Source organism: Sus scrofa, unplaced genomic scaffold, assembly GCF_000003025.6.
Source record: "Sus scrofa isolate TJ Tabasco breed Duroc unplaced genomic scaffold, Sscrofa11.1 Contig375, whole genome shotgun sequence".
Lineage (NCBI taxonomy): Eukaryota > Metazoa > Chordata > Mammalia > Artiodactyla > Suidae > Sus > Sus scrofa.
This window is the reverse complement of record NW_018085188.1, coordinates 50,090-71,795: the sequence shown is the minus strand read 5'-3', so window position 1 is coordinate 71,795 and position 21,706 is coordinate 50,090. Positions and strand designations below refer to the sequence as shown.

The 21,706-nt window shown below is 41.6% G+C and overlaps 2 protein-coding genes and 1 pseudogene across 2 annotated transcripts; 2 read left to right on the top strand and 1 right to left on the bottom strand.

Annotated features, from left to right (window-relative positions):
• Positions 1-234: 234 nt before the first annotated feature.
• On the bottom strand, positions 235-858 carry LOC110258722 (olfactory receptor 6Y1-like). The gene has a single exon (XM_021081993.1). The coding sequence runs from the start codon at positions 856-858 to the stop codon at positions 235-237; it is 624 nt and encodes a 207-aa protein (XP_020937652.1).
• A 12,241-nt stretch (positions 859-13,099) lies between these two features.
• On the top strand, positions 13,100-15,218 carry LOC110258725 (olfactory receptor 11A1-like). Its single transcript, XM_021081997.1, has one exon. The coding sequence runs from the start codon at positions 14,116-14,118 to the stop codon at positions 15,070-15,072; it is 957 nt and encodes a 318-aa protein (XP_020937656.1). The 5' UTR covers positions 13,100-14,115; the 3' UTR covers positions 15,073-15,218.
• Positions 15,201-17,269, top strand: LOC100517537 (annotated as a pseudogene).
• Positions 17,270-21,706: the final 4,437 nt, after the last annotated feature.

Here is a 21,706-nt window from a genome sequence, read left to right as displayed (position 1 = left end):
GATTGAGAAGTGGGGTGATGACTGAGTAGAAGATAGCCACAATCTTGTTGATATTTGACTCATATTTTACTGCTGGGCGGACATACATGAATATGAGTGTGCCGAAGTAGATGGTGACCACAGAAAGGTGGGCTGTGCACGTGGAAAAGGTCTTGCATCGGGCAGCAGCTGAGGCCATGCCAAGAATTGTGGCCAGGATTTGGGCATAGGAAGCCATGGTAAAGACCAGCGTCCCTAGGATAATGACAGTGCTAAAAGCATAGCCCACAGCCTGATAGCATATGTGTCTGTGCAGGAAAGGCGGAAAATCTGATCGGCATCACAGAAGAAGTGGTTGATCTGGTTGGGGGTACAGAAGGAGGTTTTTGCAAGGAGGAATGAGGGGAACATGGGGCAGAGGAATCCCATAAACCAGCAGACCCCAGCCAGGATACCACAAGTTTGAGGGCTGAGCAGTAGTGGGTAGTGGAGTGGTCGGCAGATGGCAGCATAGCGGTCAAAGGCCATGGTGGTGAGAATGAAGAGCTCCGTGGCAGCCAAAGAGAAGAAGTAGTAGTACTGGGTGATGCAGTTGGGAACTGAGATGACCCCTGGGGAACTGAGAAAATTGGCCAGCATTTTGGGCACGGTGACTGTGGTGTACCAGAGCTCTACCGAGGAGAGATTGCAGATAAAGAAGTACATGGGAGTATGGAGGTGCCCATCCAGGGCCACAATGAGCACAATGAGTGCATTGCCCACCAGAGATAAGAGGTAGACCAGGAGGAAGAGGTGGAAAAAGAGCAGCTGGAGACGTGGGGAGTTGGAAAATCTCACGAAGACAAATTGAGTGACCAACGTGCTGTTGGCTCTCTCCATTCAGCCTGGGGGATCAGCCAGGCAAGGAGAAGACACATGGAGATCTTGAGATGTCCTCAGTTATGTGGTTTCCTCTCCAGCTTTATTCCACCATTTGGACTTGCACACCCTCCCCGTATTCCTTTTAATGCACTCTTTGGCTGCTTCTCAACTTCTCCAAAGCAGAGACTACTTTAAAAGTAGGCTTACTGAATATTCAAGACTCTCTCTCTCTTTCTCCTCATTTAGTTAGGTCCTAAAATGCCACATTTCTCAGGCATTCTTTTTAGATTGAGTAGAGGAGAGGACTCAGCTTCAGGGGCTCCAGTTAGAGTGAACATGTAGCACACCCTGTCCCCAGGTATGGGTTGAACCCTGTATTATTGTTGATATCAACTTTTTTGACCTCCAAATAGCAATTTTATATTATTTAACAATATTTCTTTTATGAAAAAAGAAGTACAGTCAGTTTACAATGCTGTGTCAATTTCTGCTGTTCAGTGAAGTGATTCAAAACCTAATATTTCTAAGGATTGGTTATTGTGTACCCTTGAGCTTTCCGACCCTAAGATTCCTTAACCTTCAGGTTTGCAGAGGATATGGGATCTTACTTTTCTCCTTCTGTTCTGGACAGTAGCTCTGTCTTATGCCATCAGATCTCAGAAGGTGTGGAGTAGCGGACATGTTTCCCTTTATGCAGATTCCAACCCAAGACTGGAAAGAGGCACTCCATGGAGACTTCTTGATTCTGAGTATCAAAGGCAGAGTAGGAGAGATCGTGCTCAGTGGAGTGTAAGGATGGGAATGCAGTTTATTTTTTTATTTTATTTTTTGTCTTTTGTCTTTTGTTGTTGTTGTTGTTGCTATTTCTTGGGCCGCTCCCGCGGCATATGGAGGTTCCCAGGCTAGGGGTTGAATCGGAGCTGTAGCCACCGGCCTACGCCAGAGCCACAGCAACGCGGGATCTGAGCCGCGTCTGCAACCTACACCACAGCTCACGGCAACGCCGGATCGTTAACCCACTGAGCAAGGGCAGGGACCGAACCCGCAACCTCATGGTTCCTAGTCGGATTCGTTAACCACTGCGCCACGACGGGAACTCCGGGAATGCAGTTTAATGTGAAAAGTGAATGCAGGTTTGGATCCCCAGGTGGGAATTTGGGAATGGGTTAGAATCCTTGAAAGGAGACAACAGTTAATGATATGTGCTTAAACTGAAACTGATCACAAAAGCAAGGCTCAGAGGATAGTAAGGTTTGCACAGTTAAGAGTTAACATTGGGATGGATGAAGGTGATGGCATTGATGTTATTGAGACATGAGTTTTACATATTTTTCCAGATCTTGTAGGTTTCTTTTCCTTTGAAGTGCTCTAAAAATAGAAATGTCAAATATAGACATCATTAGGAGTAAGGTTAATACACTATACATTAAAATACATGAGAAATTGTTTTGACACAATATAAAGGTATGATGCAAAGTCTAATATTCAGTATGATCTGCTATATATTCCCAAGATATCAGATTACCTGTGATTTTTTTTTTTTTGTCTGCACCCGTGGCACTTGGAAGTTCCTGGGCCACAGCTGTAACCAGAGCCACGCAGTGACAATCCTTGATCCCTAACCTGCTGAGCCATAGGGAACTCCACCAGTGACTTGTTATTTTTTGTTTTTTTTTCTTTTTACAGCTATACCTGTGGCACATGGAAGTTCCCAGTCTAGGGGTCGAATCAGAGTATGCTGGCCTAGGCTGCAGCCATAGCAAAACTGGATCCTAGCCACATCTGTATGCTGCAGCTTGGGGCAACGCTCGATCCTTAACCCAATGAGCAAGGCCAGAGATTAAACCTGCATCCCCACAGACACTGTGTCAGGTTCTTAACCCATTGAGCCACAACGGAAACTCCTGACTTTTTGTGTCACCAAGCTCTTTATAATAAATACATTTTAATGTCATGAGGTGGTCTTGTTTTGCTATTAAAATATTTATCTTCATGTTAGAAATACATTGTTAGTAGAGAAAAAGTAGCAAAAATTGACAGGTATTAAGAAAATAAAAGTCGTATGTATATTTTCCATTCAGTGATAAACATTATTTATATTGGAGTGTTACTTATGAACTATTTTTGTATGTATGTATGTATTTATCTTTTCTAGGGCTGCGTCCGTGGCATATGGAGATTCCCAGGCTAGGGGTCTAATCCCGAAGCTGTTGCTGCCGGCTTACGCCAGAGCCACAGCAATGCCACATCTGAGCCGTGTCTGCGACCCACACCACAGCTCACAGCAATGCCAGATCCTTAACCCACTGAGCAAGGCCAGGGATCAAACCCGAAACCTCATGGTTCCTAGTTAGATTCATTTCTGCTGCGCCATGATGGTAAGTTTTGTGTGTGTATGTGTGTGTGTTTTGTCTTTAAACAGCACAGATTTATTTTCTTTTTAAGAAATTTTTATTTATTAATTTTTTATTATGGTTGATTTACAATGTTATGTCAATTTCTGCTGTATAGCAAAGTGACCCAGTTATGCATATATATATATATATATATACATTCTTTTTCTCATTATCTTCTATAATGTTCTATCACAAGTAATTGGATATAGTTTCCTGTGCTATACAGAAGGACTTTATTGCTTATCAATTCTAAATGTAATAGTTTGCATCTACCAAAAAATATGGAATGCCTCTGAATTTGCATGTCATCCTTGTGCAGGGGCCATGCTAATCCTTTCTGTATTTGTTCCAGTTTTAGTGTACGTGCTGCCCAAGCGAGCATGACTATTTTATTTTCATTCATGTATTTATACACACAGATGCACACACACACACACATACACAGAAAAATGCACACTTGAAACCACAAAGAGCAGGAGGTATGAAATGAAAACTGTGAGGAGTTCCCTACAGCCACCAGTAAGGGGAGGGCTAGGAGGAAGGGCTGGGTCACTGTAGCAGGGGAGACGGGGCCTGCTTGGACAGACAGGGTATATCCCCATCTCTGACTTCTAATAGTCTTCTTCCCTGAAGGAAAAGGGATGCCTGTAGAGAAAGGAAGACTGACTTCTGATTTCCTAGCTGGATGCTCACAGACCAGCAGATGCTACCCACAGAGTTAGGGAAGGAGGCTTGGGCTGAGGGCTCAACCAGAGAAGAGACAGACCCATCTTGCTTGAATTAGTGATTTCTCAGCGGTAGGAAGATGTGGGTACAGGCTCCAGAATCAGGGCAGATGATTTGGGGGTCATACTGGATCACTGGGCGAAGAGTTTTGGGCATCGGGAATTTAGTATGAGGCCACCAGCTGAGAGTCACCTTGCAAGATGAAGCTGAGTGGGTGGCCAAGGCTACTCACCCCTGTTTAAATTAGTCACACAAAGAGCTAGAGCAGAAGTTACTTCCAACCAAGAAGAGGATGCAACATTACCAGCATATTGTTCCTCTTTTTCATCACCTCCCTGATCCCAGAAAAAATAGTGGCAGGGGAGATTGGGGGTCTTGTGGGCAGACTAGACTTTCCCTTTTATTCCAAGCTACTTGACAAAATGCAGGACTGGCTGTTGGCTGGGGTTATTTTAAAAGTAGTGTTGATATAAAAATGTGATTGAAATAAAAATAAACAGAACTTTGTGTGCAAAACTTTACCTTAATAGAGGCAAAGGAAAAATAACCAGTCTTAATAACCAGAGAACACTGAAAACTAAACATGACTGACAAATTAAGGAATCTGACTCAAAGTTATTAGGAGGTTGGCTACCCAGCGGAAAGGGCGGGAGTGAGCAGAGTACAGTTTACAGCAGTAACCATAAAAATAAAACCATTGCACATTTGCAATCCATACTTTAAGACTCCTTCATAAACTGTGTATGTATGTGTGTATGTATAGGTATATCATCAGTCACTGATACACATTTAACATTTAGAGACTAATGCTTGGGTGGTTGGGGGCTGTTTTAGGCAGCTTTCCTTTTTTTTTTTTTTTTTTTTCCTGTCTTTTTGTCTTTTCTAGGGCTACACCCGAAGCACATGGAGGTTCCCAGGCTAGGGGTCGAATCAGAGCTGTTGCTGCCGGCCTATGCCAGAGTCACAGCAACGCCAGATCCGAGCCCAGTCTGTGACCTACACCACAGCTTACGACAGCGTCGGATCCTTAACCCACCGAGCAAGGCCAGGGATCGAACCTGCAACCTCATTGTTCTTAGTCGGATTCATTAACCACTGAGCCACGATGGGAACTCCAGCTTTCCTTATTTTGCTCTGAAATCCTAGGTTCCTTCCTGCCTCAGTGCCTTTGCTCACACCTGGCATCCTCCTCTGTGTTTCGTAAAATAGAACCATTCATTTTTATTTATGAAGCCTTAGCCAAATGTTCTAGTCCAGTGACTGGTGAACTAGTCCTGAGTTCCTATTGCTGAGAGAGCCGTAGTTCAGCAGAATGGCAGTTGAACCTGAAAATTCTTATCCAGTAACCTCATCTACCAGGAGTGCACTGCAGCCCAGGGAGGAGGGTGCAGCTGTGTGTGTGGTAACAGGGAAGCTTTGGATTTTTTAGTTTCCAGGTCCACCTGCTGGTGTGCAGCCTTGTATTTAATTCTCTTGTGAATGACTTTATCTTTCCAGTAGGACTCTGGATTCAGCATCCGTCTCTCACAAGATACTATATCCTTTCGCACATCTATGTTCTCAGCCTGCAGCGGGACCAGGAAGCCAGAGATGGATTTGCACATTAACACTTCCACTTTCCTTCCATTTAAATTTTGTCTACTTCTGTCTATCCACAAACCTTTACGATATTGCTGGTCAGTGAGTCGAGTAGCCATGAAAGTGGGGACACCAGGTAGTTTTATGGTGAAGAAATGAAAACTCAGCTATATATACAGAGCTCACTCACATAGAGAACTCTATGGATGGAGAGAACTGTAAGCATTTATATCGTCCATTCCTCTTTCACTTTGAGTAAATAAAAAAGTATAGGTGGCTGATAATAATAAACTTGAAAATCTGTACTGCGACTTTCTCATTTCTTGACCACCAGCTTTTGTTCCATGAACTTTATCTGCCTCCAACCCCATTTCCTCCAGTTGCTATTTCAGGGCATTTATACAGCTTTCTGGAGGAGCTCAGGTTAGCAAGTTCTTGGCATTCTCTTTTCTGCAAGGAACAATCTCATCTCTTCTCATCTATGCTGGATTCTGAACAACAGAACTGATGGGGGCATGCTTATATTTTACTTTTGTACCCTGGAATTGGGGTTTGAAATATTTTTTTTTATTTTCCCTGTATAAATCCATGATATTCTTCATTTTATTTTGTTTTCCAGGATAGAGGTGAGTGAGACACTGTAGAGAGAGTAAACTAGACTCTCTATGCTTCCATAAATCTTGCTGTCAAATAAGCAGTGGTTCCCTTTCTCTCACTTTGTCCATTCTCCAACACGAGGCTATGCTTATAGCTGCTTGCATCACAATACTTTGGCCTAGAATTTGGGCTAGTAATTAAGAAATGACATTCATCATCTCTCATTTGCTCATTTTACAGAATTCACTTAATTTTCTGAGCCAAATTTCCTTCTGAAACTTTGGACAAATCATCTCTAATCCTAACTATAAGGACTCTTGAAAAATGTCAAACTAGTATAAGTACTTTTCATTTTCTACCTTCATTTATTATTTAGTTTTAAAGCAGGCAAAAGTTTAATTTTATTGAAAATAAATTTTAAGATATCACTGAGATAGAGCCATTTATTGTGTCATTTCCCTTTGTGGAGTTGTGGACAAAGTTGAGTCAGTCCTTAAAAATTTCAGGTAAAGACCAGCTTTCTCTGAGACGCTGTGGGAGCATAATTCAGAAATGAACAGCTCGAGGTACTCACTCCTCCTTCTCCATTTCTCTCCCTATGTCAGCAGCTGATAGAGATTCTTTTCCTCATCCATCACTCCAGGCATTTATTCTCTGATTCTAGAGGGGTGGGGAGATTCTTCTGTTTTGTGAAGCTTCAGGTTACTTTTGGTATATTCTATCCTGACTTTCCTGAGTTTAGATCTCTCCCACTCTCCCTCCCTCCCTTCCTTCCCTTCCCCCACACCTTTTCTTTCTTTTCAAAATAGGGATACTGCAACTCAATCCAGACCTATAAAAGGGCAAGTCTGGCTCATTATCATTAATTACACTCCACCTTTCCATTCCTGATCTTTTTTTACATGATCAAAGACTCTCATTACCTTAGGCATCAGGGCAGAAGTAGATGGCACTCACCAGTGATGGGAAAGAGGACCAGAATGATGCATCAGTTGGCACTGTGGGATAAAGAGGAAGGGTGTAGCTTTTGTCTTAGGAAAAACAATAAGAAAGCCCAATGGAGGAAGATGGTTTTGAAGAGGGGCTCCCCATGTCTTCTTACCCTCCTTTTCAGAAGCATATCTTCCCTAGGGTGTCAGGGTCTCTAGGAGACCAAGGGATCTTCAGAAGCATCCCTCAGTTTATTTTTCAGATTTTGAGCCTCTGGGCTCTGAGATGGTTGCCCTGGAAAGGGAAATGTTGTTGGTATGAGTCTCTTCCCCTTGGGGAACTGAAGTCCCTAAGACCCAGGCCCATAGAGGTGACTCACAGAGATGATTGGTGTCAGGAGCGCAGCAGCCACACTGTTCCCTTAGGGTCAAAAAGCCCTGCCAGGAGTTCCCGTCGTGGCGCAGTGGTTAACGAATCCGACTAGGAACCATGACGTTGCGGGTTCGGTCCCTGCCCTCGTTCAGTGGGTTAACGATCCGGCGTTGCCATGAGCTGTGGTGTAGGTTGCAGATGCGGCTCGGATCCCGCGTTGCTGTGGCTCTGGTATAGGCCGGAGGCTACAGCTCCGATTCGACCCCTAGCCTGGGAACCTCCATATGCCGCAGGAGCGGCCCAAGAAATAGCAAAAAGACAAAAAAAAAAAAAAAAAAAAAAAAAAAGCCCTGCTAGAGCAGGCAGTTCTCTGTACAGGGACCACATCTGCCCACCTATGTAGGGAGCAGGCTGGTGGGGGCCAAGTTTACTCTCTTGCTCTCTGAAATGTCAGCTCCGAGGCTTTGGGTTCTAGAAGTCCTTAAAATGTCATATTTGTCAATCTACAGCCACTGAAGAAGGTCAGTCCCCACACAGGGGCCGGTTCAGTCACTAATGACCATTAGTAATAGGAATTGTAACCAGTGCCCACGTCAGCTGATGTTGAGCACAGAATTTTTTTTTTTTCCAGACTTTAAGGAAGGCCTTCTTCCGTGGGTGTAAAGAGAGTTAGGTAAGACACAGGAAAGATAGCAGCAATTTTCCTGAGTTCACTAATGTGGTCTTGAGGAAGTTCTCCCAGCACAGAGTTTGTGACAGAAGAAGAGTCCCATCAAGTCTGGACAACTATCATTCCAATGAATATGCTATTTTTTTTTTCACTTTGAAGATAATCCTTTCAAGTCACTAACTGGAGACCTGCTTTAGGACCAAACTGTTTTGAAACTGGAAGGTCTGCAAAAACCTGTCTGATGCCTTTTCCTCCTCCTCTTTTCCCTTGTGTGTTTCTTTTCTTATTACATCCTAGGAACTGAATATATAGCAGAGGAGCAGTGAACTGGTCAGGGTTTGATCTTGGTTATATGACTGACCTAGTTTAAATCTCTGTACAAGTCATTTCATTTTCCTGAGGCTCACATTTCTCTCTCTTTTTTTTGTCTCTCTTTTTTATTTTAGGGCCACACCAGTGGCATATGGAGGTTCCCAGGCTAGGGGTCGAACCGCGGCTGTAGCTGCTGGCCTACGCCACAGCCACAGCAACTTGTGATCTCAGCTGCATCTGTGACCTACACCACAGCTCATGGCAACACCACATCCTTAACCCACTGAGCGAGGACAGGGATCGAACTTGCGTCCTCATGGATGCTAGTCATATTTGTTTTCGCTGAGCTGGGATGGGAACTTGTCATATTTCTCATTTTTAAATTGAGATAGAGCTGATTCTTGTTATTTGCAGTAGTTATATTCTTTCTATAAAGTTGCAGTGAACCACAAAATGGAAGATATCAAATTCTTCGTCTTATTTTGGGTGAAATTCAGAGTTATATGTGTAAGCTTCTGGTCACATTTTTGTCAGCCGATCAACATATAACCTGGTTTTAAGTGTGTTTCTGCTTAAAGACACTTTTTAAAAAGTATATATTTTGTTCATTCATTAATGCTGAATTCACGGCCAATAGTACTATAACTCATGACTGAAAAATCCTATTTAACTCATGTATTTTCTCTGAAACACACATCATATTTTTGCACCAAGGAAATTAGCACTTGAGCATTGCACTTGGGGACCATTTTAAACAGAGAAATCACCAAAAGCTCCCACCCAACTCAAAATATGAGATACGTGACACTAAGTATGCCATGAAAAGGACAGTTGTTTACAGTATGAGAGCTGAAACAAGAGGGCAGAGTTTCATTTTGTTCAACCTCAGCGGGGAACACATCCATCACATGACTCTTTTTTTTTTTTTTTTTACCATCTGCTCACATTAATGTCCACACATAACTGGGGAAGTGCTGCAAGAATTGATTTGGGGGTTACAAAGAGATGACATCACAAATATTAAATCCACAAATAATGAGGATCGACTCTATTATAATCTTCTCTGCTGTTGTGATCTTCGGTGTTTTCTTGCCAGTTGACATTGTTTAATGCATTTTCAGAAATCAGAAATTACGAATCAAATGCTCTTTTTTTCCCATTTGTTCATCCATTCATGCATTTTTCTTCATTCTTTCACTAACCATTTATGAAACAATTACAGTGTACTTGGGCAACAAAGATGAATAGGATATACTACTTGCCCTGGATATTACTTATTTGTAGCTTGTAGTCTAGTAAAGAAGAAAGCTAAATGCAGGAATCTTTGATAGAAACCATGAAAGACCATGATCTGTCTTAGTAGAATCTTGCTGGATAGAATACTATCTCCTTTGTGAAAAATAAATTGCTAATCTTCAAGAAGCTTTGGGAAGTAGGGCTTAGAATAGTATTTCAAGTTAGGTTCATGAAATGCTATTGTTAAAGACTTCTCCTTGGATGCAAGTTTCCCAAGATGCAAGGAAGGGAACCAGGGAATTAATAACCAAATACACTTCCTGGGCTTTGGTTTGTGAAATAGACTGGTGGCATGGGGGGATCCATGAGAACGTGTGCTTTCTTTTCCAAATGGAATTGGTCTGTTAGAAAGAAAGTGGGTCTGAAGTAAGGGTCTGACTCAGAAAGACAATGGCACGACTGAACACATTGCTGAGGATGAGAAGTCAATAGATCAGCCTGATTTCCGTGGAGAATTCTCAGAAGGGAACAGTGGGAGACAAGCTGTCAGGCAGGCATTTGAACATGTAGGATATTGAAATGTCCTTAACCATTTGGATGTTACTTTGTAATAACATGCCAGCTTCCTTCTCCTTAAAGCAGACCTACTATTGGCAGGGCTTTGAAAATCCATATAAAACCCTGGTAGTAAGGGCTGCCTCAATTGAAATAGTTTTCTGGGATGGTGAGAGGGTCTGAAAGCTGGAGGGTGGGGAGAGAGGGCTGAGAGTAGTCTTCTGGGAGGTTCACTATGGGGGTAATGGTTTAGGGTTGCTGCTGAGAACTTAGGAGAATTTTGTGATGAGTTCCGGGGAAGAGACTGGGAATTGGGGGATGGGATGCTTGGTGGAGAGCATTAGCCCCCGTGGGGATGGAAGGGTGAGTTCCCATATGACTCTTGGTTTCTGCTCCACTTTTGGTCAAGCCAATAATTGAGGAAGCTCCTCTGGAAAAAGACAAGTATCTCAGGGGGCTGATATTGCTTTTTCATTTAAGGCTGCTCTCCAGTCAATCTGTAATTGGTACTCAGGGGCCTCTCCCTTCTTGGCAATTGTCATCCCTTCTTTGTGATAAAGGGAAAGACCTACAGTGAGAAGCCAGAAGAATCTAGGAGCTAGAAAAGGAGATAGAGACTGGGGAGATGAGGGAACCAAATGTGACATTTCTATTCAATGTCATACATTATCCCACGATGAGGTCAAGGATGGGGGAGTTGAAGGTGGGAAACTTCAATATTCTGACGTCTTCAGCAAATCTTAGTACATAGCCTGCTCTTCACAGTTTTTTTTTCTCTTTAGAAGTGCTATTTCAGGTGAGTTTCCTATTTTTGTATAATTGTTCACAGCTTAGTTCACAGATCTTATTAAAAAAGCTAAAGAATTGGTCTTTAGGGCGTTTCCTCCTCTCATCAGTTTAACTACATTTCATCTAGCCCAGACAGTAAAAAATGCTCTTTTTTCGAAGGAATTCAAAGAAATCTCACTTAAAAAAGGACAAAAAAAAAAATCTCATAGTCTTTCTCTGGAATCCTAGTGTTGTAACATCTTCCATTGAGCCTTTAAGAAGTGGATTTTGAATCCTTCTTGCTGCATCCCAGCTTATTTCATTTCTTTCCTCTCTCCTGGAGATGAACAGTAGATATTCATGAGAATAGTTTTAGTTGGAGTATGTTATGGAGTAGGACACCCTCATAACCATTGTTTTCGTTTTTGTTTTTTACATGGTGGGAATTTATCTTCTTACTTCGTTGCAGGACAACAAAACTTGTGGGATACACTTAAACTCATGCTGTTCTCTTTAAAAATTTCATTAGTGTATCTTTCTGCTTTATTATAGAGTAAATGCCCAAGAGCATTGAAGAGAGGTGATTAAAATGTCAAACTAAATTACAGTTTATTTACTGTTTCTGTTTGTAAAAAGAACCTGTTTAGCAGACACTGCAAAGTATATGAGAGTAATTTTTCTCTCGTTTTTCAAAGGTAAATAAAAGTGGATAATTTGGTATATACTTCTTCAAATATTTTTTCTTGGAATTTCTTTTGCAGAAATGGTGATAACATTGAGGGCTCACACTATGACTTTTACCTTTTGTAAAGTTGAGCCTGTAATTGGTTGCTTTTCAGAAAATAGATATTTTGCACTATTTTCATTTCCCTACCAGTCCGTACAGTCAGTACAGTGATTTTCATTTTGATTTCAGACTCATCCTGCGTTCCTTGGAGTCTTCCTTCTTCATGATTGTCCTTTGTAAGGGAGTGATGGCCACTTAACCCCTGATCGTGGCTGTTGCTACGTCCTTCCCATTCATCTATTCTCCTCACATCCTACTGCCTTCTTTTTACCTTCCTCTTTCTCCCCACTTCCCCAATCCTTGAAAAATAGAGTGGGGAGGAGTTCTCTGGTGGCACAGAGCGTTAAGGATCTGGCATTGTCACTGCTATGGCTTGGGTCATTGCTGTGGTACAGGTTCAATCTCTGGCCTGGGAACTTCTTCCACATGCAGGCACAGCCAAAAAGAAAAAAAAAAAAAAATAGAAGGGGGGATGTGGTGGTCTGAAAAGCCAAGATGATGTTATGACTTGACAATAGTTTTCATATGCATGAACTTTTAAAATAGTCCCCAAAACAGTCTTATAGTGGAGATGGCAACTGTACCATACTTTCACAAACTCTGGTAGCAGATTCTGTGATACCACACACACACACACACACACACAAAACAGACACACACACACACATCTGCATTTTTCCTCTAACTTTCTCCTCTGCTTCCAATCATTTGTTGTGTTCTCATTGCTTTTGTTTTCGGTTTTTTTTTTTTTTTTTTGGTGGGGGCATGCCTGGAGAGTGCAGAAGTTCTGGGACCAGGGATTGAACCTGCATGACTGCAATGACAAGGCCAGATCCTTAACCGCTAGGTCATCAGAGAACACTGCTCATTGTTTTTAATATAACACACAGACACACATTGCTTTGTATAGCATATGAGATCTTCCTTGCAGGTACTCAGACCCATTTTTAGCTCTTCGACAACTCAGTACACATCTTTACTTACAGTTGTGTCTCTCCTGCCTGGAATGCGATGCCCACTTTCCTGTCCCTTGCCTGGTCAACTCTTTCTTTCTTTCTTTCTTTTTTAAATTTTTTTGTCTTTTTGCCTTTTTTCTAGGGCCGCTTCTGCGGCATATGGAGGTTCCCAGCCTAGGGGTTGAATCGGAGCTGTAGCTGCTGGTCCATACCACAGCCACAGCAACATGGGATCCGAGCCCTGTCTGTGACCTACACCACAGCTCATGGCAATGCTGGATCCTTAACCCACTGAGCAAGGCCAGGGATCAAACCTGCAACCTCATGGTTCCTAGTTGGATTCGTTTCCGCTGCGCCACAACGGGAACTCCCTGGTCAACTCTTCTCTGTCCCTCAGAACTGCCTACAATTTCTTCCCCGGGGAGCCTTCTCTGACCTTATTTCGCACACCTTCCCCCTTTCCTCCACCTTCCAGTCTGGGTTTGATCTTTCTGCCCTCACAGCACCACACTTTCCTCACTCAACATTATTACTTATCACATTTGTACTATACAATTTTGAATGACTTGATGAAACTGGTATTTGAAGAAGATGCTTTTGATGAGGGAGAGGGCGGTCTAGAGACGGGAAGTTTGCACTGAAGGCAGTTGTGCTGAGATAGTCATAAAGAGGTTGTGAGATGAATGGTGGAAGAGTGAAGAGGGAACATAAGAATTTTCCAAGCAACAGCTTTTTGTCTAGTTTTGTAGTTGACCATATGTTTATTTGAGATAAATGTGTTTGAAATAGATGCCCAGGCAATCAAAAGCTTAATATCAGGCCCTTACATTATAATCAAACAAGTTGATAAGATTTCACTGATTGGGGTATGAGGAATGAGAGACAGTGTTACCATAAGGAGGACTATAATACAGCAAGCTTGAGTATCAGGCAGAATTTTCAAACCACTCACATTGGAGCTGGTTGTTGTCAGGGAAGGTAAAAGAGGTTGTTGTTGATCGTGCTGATTTTGAGCTGATGATGGGACATATGAATTTGTATAACCAGACATATGGCTGGTTATACAAATTGGAAAGGTGAGTTTACTGTATCATAATAATATTAGACTGAATTGGCTTAAAGGTCTCTGAAGACTGAAATTATAAGTTTGGATAAAAATCTCTTGAGTCTTGAAGAATATGCACAGTGAAGGAATGTAGGGAAGGATAGGAGTTGAAAAAGGAGTAAGCCGCTAAAAAGGGGGACAGATAGGGACTTGTGTTAATGATTCTTGTTTTGGAGACTCATTTTCATCTCTTCCATTTTAGCTCTACTTATCTCAGGCTTGGTGTAGAAGATACAAAGATGCACTAAAATTTCTCCCTTAATCACTTCCAAGCAGAAACGTGGCTGATGCACATGGAAACTGTCTCCATAGGAAACCGAACTATTACTGAATTTGTCCTTCTTGGTTTCTATGACATAGCCGACTTACATCTCCTCTTCTTTACTGTGTTCACTCTTGTCTACACCTCCATCATCATAGGGAACATGCTAATCATTGTGGCAGTGGTTAGGTCTCAGAAGCTCCACACACCCATGTATTTCTTCCTGGCTAATCTGTCCTTCCTAGAGATCCTCTATACATCCACAGTGGTGCCAAAAATGCTGGAGGGCTTCTTGCAGGAGGCCGCCATCTCTGTGGCTGCTTGCTTGCTCCAGTTCTTTATTTTTGGTTCTCTAGCCACAGCTGAATGCTTCCTGCTGGCTGTCATGGCATATGATCGCTACCTGGCAATCTGCTACCCTCTCCGCTACCCGCTCCTGATGGGGCCCAGATGGTGCCTGGGGTTGGTGCTCATAGCCTGGCTCTCTGGCTTCATGGTAGATGGATTGGTTGTGGCCCTGATGGCCCAGCTGAGGTTCTGTGGCCCCAACCACATTGACCACTTTTACTGTGACTTCATGTCTTTGATGAGCCTGGCCTGCTCAGATCCCAGCATAGCCCGTATGACAACATTCATTCTCTCTGTGGTCTGCCTCACTGTTCCCTTTGGACTGATTCTGACATCTTATGCCTGGATTGTGGTGGCCGTGCTGAGAGTTCCCTCTGGGGCCAGAAGGTGGAAGGCCTTCTCCACGTGCTCCTCCCACCTAGCTGTAGTGTCCACGTTCTATGGCACACTCATGGTCTTGTACATTGCACCCTCCGCTGTCCACTCCCAGCTCCTCTCCAAGGTCTTTGCCCTGCTCTACACTGTGGTCACCCCGCTCTTCAATCCTGTGATTTACACTCTGAGGAATAGGGAAGTTCATCAGGCACTCCGGAGGCTTAAGCAAACTGAAACGATTGAAGAAGGATGGTGGTAAAGATTTTATTTGGACTTTGGATGTCTCTATTGGCACGCCTTCCAGGATTGGTTGGGGAGGACTAGCTTTGTTCTATTCTGACATTTCTCTCTGTGAAAAGTTTTATAGTTGTCCCACTCATACTGAAAATGAGTATGGTAGAGAAATAATTTTCAAGTGCTAACTTTGAAATTTGCTTTTAACTTTTATTATTTCTTTATAAAATAGACTGATTATTTAATATAAAATAGGTATACATAAATGGCAACATGAAATAAACTTAGGGAGTTCCTGTCATGGCTTAGTGGAAATGAATCCAATTAGTATCCATGAGGATGCAGTTTGTATCCCTGGCCTTGCTCAGTGGGTTAAGGAACTGGCGTTGCTGTGAGCTGTGGTGTAGGTTGCAGACGCAGCTTGGATTTGGCATTGCTGTGGCTGTGGCGTAGGCCAGTGGCTACACCTCTGATTTGACCCCGAGCCTGGGAACCTCCATATGCCATGGGTGCAGCCCTAAAAAGACAAACAAAACAAAACAAAACACCTTAGAACTACTGACAACTTATATATATTAAATATATAATATATATGTATAATAAGTTGAATCATGGAAGTTTGTAATCTGGTTTTTAATTGACTGCTGGGTCTTGAACATCTTTTTATTTTGACAAATACCTACTTATTTATTCTGAGCTTTTTAGTCTAGCTAAACATGATTTTTAAAAATAATCTTCTATTGAGGAAATTTTTAGTTGTGTTCAATTCTTTCACCATTCAAATACAGATCACATCCAGATTTTCGTACAATAAATTCTTAGGAGTTGAATTGCCAGGTCTAAGGATATGCATATTTTTTAAAAATTTAAAGCTGGGCCTTGCACGCCGCCGTCCAGGAGCCTCCTGTGCCAGCCAGCCTTGGTTGGCCCCACCGCGTTCTTTGACATCACCCTTGGCAATGAGCCCTTGGGCCGTGTCTCCTTGGAGCTCTTTGCAGATGAAGTTCCAAAAACAGCAGAAAGCTTTTGTGCTCTGAGCACTGGGGAGAAAGGATTTGGTTTTAAAGTTTCCTGCTTTATAAAGGTTCCACAGGATAATTCCAGGATTTATGTGCCAGGGTGGTTTGGTGACTTCACACATCATAATGGCACTGGTGGCAAGCCCATCTTTGGGGAGAAATTTTTTTTGGTCTTTTTAGGGCCATACCTGCAGCATACGGAAGTTCCCAGGCTAGACGTCAAATCACAGCTACAGCTGCTGGCTTACTCCACAGCCAGAGTAACGTGGGATCCCAGCCACATCTGTGACCTACACCATAGCTCACAGCAATGCCGGATCCTTAACCCACTGAGGGAGGCCAGGGATGGAACCCACATCCTCATGGATACTAGTTGGGTTCATTACCACGGAGCCATGATGGGAACTTCCTCAGGAGAAATTTGATGATGAGAATGTCATCCTGGAGCATGAGTCCCAGCATCTCGTCCATGGCAAGTGCTGGCCCCAATACAAACGGTTCTCAGTTCTTCACCTGCATGGCTAAGACTGAGTGGTTGGATGGCAAGCATGTGATCTTTGGCAAAGTGAAAGAGGTCACAAATATTTTGGAAGCTATGGAGTGTTTTGGGGCCAGGAATGGCAAGAGTAGCAAGAAGATCACCATTACTGACTGTGGACAGATCTAATAAATTTGACTTCTGTGTTTTATCTTAACTGTCAGCCCATTCCTTCTGTAGCCCAGGAGAGCACCCCTTCACTTTCATCTGCTTGAAACCGCCTATAATCTTTGTACATTCACTGCAGTTCTTTGGGTTCCATATTTTCCTTATCCTTCTCCAAGTTTAGCTGGACTGTAAAGTTAAGTTTATGATTATGAAATGAAGGCTAAGCAATAATAAAAAATTTAAAGCTGGATACACTTTAATTTCTTATTTATAACTGTTTATTGTAGAAAATTTCAAACATACACCAAAGTAGATGGAACATTATAGTGATTCCCCAGGGAGCCATCATCTAGCTTTAATAGCAACCTTTGCCAATCCTATTTCAACTGCCTAGAGCTCTTTTTTTTTTTTTCTGGAAAATGTTAGAGCAAATTTCAGATGTTGTGTAAGTACATGTTGTGTAAGCCGAGTATGTGTGTACACCACATGCAAATACAGTCGATCCTTGAAGAACATGGATATGAACTGTGCAGGTCCACTTATACACGGATGTCTTTTCTTTTCTTTTCTTTTCTTTTCTTTTCTTTTCTTTTCTTTTCTTTTCTTTTCTTTTCTTTTCTTTTCTTTTCTTTTCCTTTCCTTCCCTTCCCTTCCCTTCCCTTCCCTTCCCTTCCCTTCCCTTCCCTTCCCTTCCCTTCCTTTCTTTTCTTTTTTTGCTTTTTTTAGTGTTGCACGTGCGACATATGAAAATTCCCAGGCAAGGGGTTGAAGTGAAGCTACAGCTGCTGGCCTATGCCACAGCCACAGCCATAGCCATGTGGGATCCGAGCCACATCTTCGACCTACACCATAGCTCATGGCAATGCTGGATCCTTAACAAGGCCAGGCATCAAACCTGCGTCCTCATTGATTGTTAACCGCTGAAGGGAACTCCCCAGATGTTTACGGCTGTAAATACTACAGCCGTACAGGATTAGCAGTTGGTTGAATCCATGAATGGGGAACCTCATCTGTACAGAGGAACTGGGTATATGGAGGGCCAATTCTGTTGTAGGTGGATATTCAGCTGTTCAGAAGGTCAGTGCCCCTCACCTTGGTGGTGTTTGACTGTATTCAGTATGCTTTCTGACAAAGGCATTTAAAGAAAGAAACATGCTGACCCTGACATTATAATACTTAATACATATTTCCTTAATGTCATCTAATACACAGGCATGTTCAAATTTTCTCTATCTTTAAGTAAATTATTATTTTTGTTCTAATGATTTTTATTTTTTTCCATTATAGCTAGTTTACAGTGTTCTGTCAATTTTCCACTGCACAGCAAGTTGACCCAGTCACTCACACACACACACACACACACACACATTCTTTTTTCTCACATTATCGAGCTCCTTCATAAGTTACTAGATATAGTTCCCAGTGCTGTACAGCAGGATCTCATTGCTGATCCATTCCAAAGGCAATAGTTTGCATCTATTAATAGTCCCTTATTTCAACAGGTTCTTCTCCCTTTTTTTTCATGGCTTTGGCTTATTGGAAAAATCTGGTTATCTGCCCTGTAGAATGTTCCATATTCTAAATTAGACATACTGCTTATTTATGATTTTGACTTATATTCTTATATCTTGTATTTTCCTTTTTTCTTTCACGTTTTTTTCACTTTTAAAGTTTTTTGAAGTATAGGTGATTTACAGTGTTGTGGTCACTTCTGCCAAACAACAAAGTGATTCAGTTATATATATATACACACACACATATCCATTCTTTTTCAGATTCTTTTTCCATATAGCTTATCACAGAATTTTGGGTGGAGTTCTCTGTGCTATATGGAAGTTGCCTGTTGGCCAGTCATTCCATATAGTCCCAAATCCCCAGTCCATCCCTCCCCTGTAACTGTCCCCTTTGGTAACCATAGGTTTGTTCGCAAAGTCTCTGAGTCTGTTTCTGTTTGGCAGATAAGTTCATTTGTAACTTTTTAAAAGTTTCCACATATAACTGATATTATATGATGTTTGTCTTTTACTGTCTGACTTACTTCACCTAGTATGATAATCTCTAAGGTCCATCCGTGTTGCTGTATATCTTGTATTTTATGTATAATTGTTTGGTGTCAGTCTCAGCCTATTGACGGTGTAGTAACACCACCAACTAAGAATGCCTGGGGCGCTTACCTGGGCCTGTACAGCTTGTGGTGGGCCTCCACAGATATTTCCCTGGCCAGAGCCATTGTTGTGGCCGGGCTGACCTTGTGGATCTTATTATGACTGCAAGATGCACCTTAGCAATAATCATCAGGGAACTTTGAAAAAATAAGATTTATTACTCAAAGGTCTTAGAGAATACATGACCTGGGACCACACAGAGATGTCTTTGGCAGAGAGAGAGAGAGCATGGACTTGGGGCCCTGCCTTTATTGGGGCTATGAGTGGGGTGCCTGAAGTTTAATGGGTTCATTCTTTATTGGTGAATATGAAGCATAAGAACCGGAATTAAAGCATGAGAAGGGAAAAGCAGGGTCACTCAAGTAGTCAGTCAATTTAGGTTACTAAAGACTTTCTAAAAAGGGGAACTTCATGGGTGGGGAGACCTGGCTTTTTATCTAGTTTTGTAGTTGACCATATGTTTATTTGAGATAAATGTGTTTGAAATAGATGCCTAGGCAATCACAAGCTTAATATCAGGCACTTACATTATAATCAAACAAGCTAATTATCAGGCACTTACACTATAAAACTGATATTAAGATAGAAGCTTAGGGAGTTCCTTTTGTGGCACAGTGAAAACAAATCCGACTAGTATTCATGAAGATGTGGTTTCAATCCCTGGCCTCGCTCAGTGGGTCGGGGATCTGGTATTGCTGTGAGATGTGGTGCAGGTTGCAGACATGGCTTGGATCCTGTGTTGCTGTGGCTGTGGTGTAGGCTGGCAGTTGTAGTTCTGATTCGACCCCTGGCCTGGGAACTTCCATATGTCGTGGGTGTGGCCCTAAAAAGCAAAAAAAAAAAAAAAGATAGAAGCCTAATTGGACCATGGTTAGCATTTTAGCAGAATATCCCAAAGTTGCTATGTTACTTCTACTGCAGTTTCTCGTGAGGCACACAATATTTGGTTGTCCCATTTTTAGTGATGCTATTTATATTAATGGCTAGAGGATTCACATGGCATAAGTCTGTAGTATGCAGTTCTCAATCAGCCTTTCACCTGATGTTTTTAGCTTCATTGAGGAAAGTTGATGATTAATGCCTAAATGACTTAATTCTTAGAACACATTTTCTTTTAATATTTTGAGTATATTTGTGGCTATTGTAAAATCTTTGTAGATTTCTACATCTGGGCCACATCAAGTCCAGTTTTTATTGACCTCCTTTTCTTTTGAATATTGATCAGATTTTCTCATGTATTTGTATGACTAATAATTTTTTGAATGACTACAGATCATTGTAGAAACTCTGGATCCTATTATTATCTTCTTTAGAAGAAGATTGATTTTTTGTTCTAGCAAACATTTCCTTTTTCTTTCCTTTTTTTGGGGGGGGGATCTTTTTATGGCTACATCCACAGCAAATGGAGGTTCCTGGGCTAGGGGTTGAATCAGAGCCACAGCTGCAGGCCTATGCCACAGTCACAGCAACATGGGATCTGAGCCACATCTGTGACCTACGCTGCAGCTTGAGCCAATGCAGGATCCTTAACCAACTGAACAAGGCCAGGGATTGAACCTGCATTCTCATGGATACAGTGTTGGGTTCTTAACTCATGGAGCCCCAGTAGGAACTCCTAGCAGACATTTCAACTCATGGAATATCATTCTTGAACTTGAGTAAGGTTGGTTTTATGCCTTGGTAGTATGGATTTGTGGAAAGCCCAAGGTGTCTGTCACTCTCTTGTGTGACATGAGTCAACTTCCAAATTCTCTCTTCCTAGTGGTTATAGTTAGGGCTTTGGCTTTAGTCTGTGTTCAGGCAGGTCCTAGAGCAGGCTTTATTCAAGGATGTGGTTTTTACTCTTAAGGCTTGAACTTTAAGAGTGCTAGGTAATTAACAAGGGTGTTAATTAGGAGTTAATGAGATTTCACTTTAGTAGGGCCAGAAGAGTACACTTCATATTTCACTGGTGTTACATCATATTGCATCATATTATAATCTGTGAAAATAAGTATAGAAATAGAAAAACTAAATAAATAAATAGATTTTTGAAACATACTTTTCCACGGCCAAAAATTAAGGGAAAATAATATGCCATTGAAGTAGAAATGTATTCTTGAGATTTTTTTTTCAAGTTGCCTCAACTTTTAATAGTATTCTACAATAATCTTTGACAGTTTATCCAGTTGACTTATAAAACAGCTTTGGAATCAGCGTTCACAAAACTTTCTAGATAAACTATTGGTTTCTTTATCTCTGTTAATTAGTACTCACAACATTATTTGTTTTATTTACTTACCTTCCCGCTTGGAGAAAAAGAAATGAATTACTTAAAGACTATCTTTTAAGTCATACTTTTAACATTTACGATTCCATTTGAGTAACCATGGCTTTAAATTCAAATCTTTAAAATATAACGGCTATGGGGGAAAAAAATGTAATTGTAATGTATACATGTAAGGATAACCTGACCCCCTTGCTGTACAGAGGGAAAATAAAAAAAAAAAAAGAAAAAATATAACAGCTAATAATTTTATTGCTCACATTATAATGTTAACTTACAGGAAAGTTAAACAGGACTGAGTACTATCTAACTACACAAGGTGTGGGTGACACAGGCAAATTTCTATATTTGATTTCATTCAAGAATACAAAGGAATAAATAAAAAATCAACTTTATCAACTGATATCTCTCACAAAAATTCAATATTAAGATTCCATGGATAGTGTATCAGTTGTTCAAGTTTCCCTACATTACCTAGGAATGCATTGTTAACACAACTAGACTGGATTTTCCTATTCATTTTTTCTAAATCCAGTTTTGTCTGTTATATATATGGTAAATGA

Bases quoted from the DNA above. Each gene is read 5' to 3' on its own strand.
- LOC110258722 (XM_021081993.1), bottom strand. From the start codon at position 858: ATGGAGAGAGCCAACAGCACGTTGGTCACTCAATTTGTCTTCGTGAGA.
- LOC110258725 (XM_021081997.1), top strand. From the start codon at position 14,116: ATGCACATGGAAACTGTCTCCATAGGAAACCGAACTATTACTGAATTT.